Below are 4,078 nucleotides of genomic sequence, written 5' to 3'. Positions count from 1 at the left end.
GCAAGCCAGCCAGCGTGGGGCCTCGCAAGGACTGGATTGCTTTTTAAAAAAAACCAAGGACCCGATTGTTTTTTAGCCCGCTTATGTGTGGGCCAACTCCGTCAGAAGCGCGCTTAAAAGAGCTAAATTGGGCTCTTTTCAGATTTGGTAGTTTTTTATCACGGTTTAAAAAAATGATAGTTTTTCGCATAAAATCATAAAATGATAGTTTTTCGTCACGGTTTTATTAATTATGGTAGTTTTTGATTAAATACTCAATTGATTTGGTACACCTCAAAATCACACCAACCACCGATCAAACCTCAAAGTCTTACTAGGGGCTGGCGTGTGCCCATCAAACCTCACAATCTTACTACTACCCCAGGGGCGGGGCTGGCGTGCCATCATCTTCAGACAAGAAACAAACAGGATACATATATCTAACCGAAGTGAAAGAGCTTTCATATGAATTCCCTAGTTCCCTCCTAGGACCCAAGACACGAATTTTGCCACCTGCTGCTGCCGCTGCATGGTTCCAAAAGGAAGAAGAGCACACGGATTTGCAGGGATTTTAGGATATTGTTGTTGGATTGCCTTTCGTCTTCCTCATTCTTGTAACAGTTTGAGTAATTCATATCTGTAGATGTTTTTTAAAGATGTCACATCTAAGCTCCTACAAATATATAATGCAGCAACAAGAAATAAAGAAAAACTAGGACAAAAAATAAACCACAAACAAAGTGGATATGAGCTTAGATGTGACATAACTAGACATACCCTTCTTGTAAACCTACGTGCTACTGGAGTGTTCTGCACGTACGTGATCATGACGCCCCGATGACCTCACCGTGATACCTCCATTATTGCCGCCGATTCTCTCCACTCATGGCCCATCCCCACCACCAACGGGGAACAGATGCCACGACACCGACCTCCTCCGCTCTATCTATATCCCACGCCCACATCCCCAGATCAACACACGACTCCAACCAAACCGGCACCGACGACACACGCAGAGCAACAGAGATGGAGGAGGCCAACGGCGGCGTGCTCTGCCGCGGCGGCACGGCCGAGGCGGGGGCGGGGGCGGAGGCTGGCCGCGCGCCGCACGTGGCGATGCTGGTGACGCCGGGGATGGGCCACCTGATCCCGCTGGCGGAGCTGGCCAAGCGTCTCGCGGCGCGGCACGGCGCCACGGCCACGCTCATCACCTTCGCCTCCACCGCCTCCGCCACGCAGCGGGCCTTCCTCGCCTCCCTCCCGCCGGCCATCGCCTCTCTGTCTCTCCCTCCCGTCGACCTCTCCGACCTGCCGCCCGACGCCGCCATCGAGACGCTCATGTCCGAGGAGTGCGCCCGCGTGGTGCCCGCGCTCACGGGGGTCCTCTCAGGGCTGAAGGAGACGACAAGGCTGGTCGCGTTCGTCGCCGACCTCTTCGGGGCCGACTCCTTCGACGCCGCGGCGGCCGCCGGCGTGGCGAGGAGGTACCTGTTTTTCCCGACGAATCTTCACGTCCTCACGCTCATCCTCCACCTTCCGGAGCTCGACGTCTCCATGCCCGGCGAGTTCCGGGACCTCGCCGAGCCCGTCAGGCTGCCCGGCTGCGTGCCCATACCGGGGCCGGACATCCTCTCGCCGCTCCAGGACAAGTCCAACCCCTGCTACCGCTGGATGGTGCACCACGCCAGGCGCTACCGCGACGCCGAGGCCATCCTCGTCAACTCCTTCGACGCCGTCGAGCCTGACGTCGCCCGGGTCCTCCGTGCCCCACAGCCCGGCCGCCCTCCGGTGTACAACATCGGCCCGCTCATAAAGACCGACGCCGTCGAGACTGACAACGAGCCGCGTGCACCGTGCCTTTGGCTGGACCGGCAGCCGCCCAGGTCGGTCATCTTCGTCTCCTTCGGCTCCGGCGGCTCGCTTCCGGCGGAGCAGATGCGGGAGCTCGCGCTGGGGCTGGAGCAGAGCGGACAACGCTTCCTGTGGGTGGTGCGGAGCCCGAGCGACGAGGGCGCGGTGAACGCCAACTACTACGACGCGGAGAGCAAGAAGGACCCCCTACCCTACCTCCCAGAGGGGTTCGTCGAGAGGACCAAGGAGGTGGGCCTCCTCGTGCCGTCATGGGCCCCGCAGATAAAGGTGCTGGCCCACGAGGCCACGGGAGGCTTCCTGGTGCACTGCGGGTGGAACTCGGTGCTGGAGAGCCTGGTGCACGGCGTGCCGATGGTCGCCTGGCCCCTCTTCGCGGAGCAGCGGCAGAACGCCGTGATGCTGAGCGAGGGGGTCGGCGCCGCGATACGGGTGCCGGACACGAAGAGGAGGGAGGAGATCGCCGCGGCGGTGAGGGAGGTGATGGCAGGGCAGGGCAAGGGCGCCGAGGTGCGGGCCAAGGTGGCGGAGCTGCAGAAGGCGGCGGCGGAGGGCCTCCGCGAGGGGGGCGCCGCCACGACGGCGCTGGATGAGGTGGTGCATAAATGGATCGGCGGCGGGGACAAGTAGGTGTCGGCAGTCGGCCCACCCAGCTTCAATATGGTTGTGCGGCTTGATGGTTTCTTTCCATGTTTCAATCACCATCATTGCATTTGTCCTATAAATATTATTATTATTTGCGGGGTATTTGTCCTATAATTATTGGTAGGCAGAACGGGTCCCACGCATGTAGAGAAAGACATTCTTATTTTACATTTGTAACTGAATGAATGCCAAGGAAACGGCCAAGGTAGTCCAGGAATGAAAGACAGCACGTGGACCCTCTCTGCAGCGCATGGTGACCGTATGGATGTGCGCGCGTGTGTCGTCACATGAATGGAAGCAGACTCCGTGCACCACTCAAAAAAGTGCTCGCGTCAAGATTCGCCGCTTATTGTGTGTATATATATTTAGCTAAGTGTTCGTGTGTTGCCACGGAGACAATCATATTTCAGTGATTCCACATCAATTACTCTCTCCGTAAAAAAATATATAAGTGTTTCACTATTATAGAGACGTCGTGAGTGCTTTTTCTATGGCCCGTTCTACATTGACATTGTTGAGTACAAACATGTGGCAGAATGTGAAGATGATGAAAAAAAGAAACGAGACGCATGCTATATTTTTTTTAGGAAACCGTCAATCTATTCACCTGCAGTTACGGTAGTATAGCGAACAACAGAAATAATGAAAATTACATCCAGATTCATAGACCACCTAGCGATGAAACTAGTTAGAATAAAAAACGAATGATGTTCTCCATAATTCACGAGATCCTTCTGTCCAACGCTAGACGACACTTCTTGCAAAAAAAGAGGCTAGATGATCTTTTTCAGAAATTGGATGTTTTTTTTAAGGAAATGAGTAGAAGGAAGGTATAGTACTGATTTTGTTCACATTATTTCAAATTACTCTATGCATTGGTTTTTGTTTTGTGCGGCATTGATTGATATAGTTTAAAAATTCTACGGTAACCAAACAGGGATGATGACGTGGGCAGGAAATAATCGAGGAAGAGGTGAGGTGAATCTACCAATTCTTCTTTAATATTAGAAGATTATTAGATGGACAAAAATTCTACATGCTACCATGCGTAGAAATAGGAAATTTTGTTACTATTCATGCATTTACAAGACTTTGCGGCATATTAACGTTCTAGTTCTACATTTTTTATGTCATTCGACTTGATTTTGTAGAAAATAACCATTGGATGGCTAGAATATTTTTGTTCTGTTGTATTGATTCGACCATTATATAGTACGTACATGAATGTTGGAGTCCCAGACTCTGCCCTCCACCACGTCCGCCACCTCCACGTCGTCCACCACGACCTCCCTCCGCCTCCCCCGACCTTCTACTTCTTGACTGGCGCCGCCTTTGCCTTGTCTCGGAGTTGATCTTTCGGGCGAGCGTGATCGCCAGATCCCCCACCGCCGTTGTCTCCAGCATCTTCTTCTGCGGGTCCATGGGTCCACGGCGCCAAAAAAGGACGGGAATTGGGTGGAAAGGGACGGGATGAAAGAGGAGCTAGGAAATTTTTGCCGTGGAAACAGTGCGGCCAACTACAAAAGCACGGGCTCTATCTCAATGTTGGGTGGGGCCGAGGATGTCGGAGTCCTACTTGCTCCCT

General features: G+C 53.4%; 1 protein-coding gene across 1 annotated transcript; it reads left to right on the top strand.

Moving 5' to 3' along the window:
* The first annotated feature begins 917 nt into the window (after positions 1-917).
* LOC123059787 (UDP-glycosyltransferase 72B1) lies at positions 918-2,958 on the top strand. The gene has a single exon (XM_044482273.1). The coding sequence runs from the start codon at positions 1,006-1,008 to the stop codon at positions 2,476-2,478; it is 1,473 nt and encodes a 490-aa protein (XP_044338208.1). The 5' UTR covers positions 918-1,005; the 3' UTR covers positions 2,479-2,958.
* The last annotated feature ends 1,120 nt before the right edge of the window (positions 2,959-4,078 follow it).

The sequence above is a fragment of the Triticum aestivum genome, chromosome 3A, assembly GCF_018294505.1.
Source record: "Triticum aestivum cultivar Chinese Spring chromosome 3A, IWGSC CS RefSeq v2.1, whole genome shotgun sequence".
NCBI classification, from domain to species: domain Eukaryota; kingdom Viridiplantae; phylum Streptophyta; class Magnoliopsida; order Poales; family Poaceae; genus Triticum; species Triticum aestivum.
This window is presented reverse-complemented; position numbering and strand designations above follow the sequence as displayed.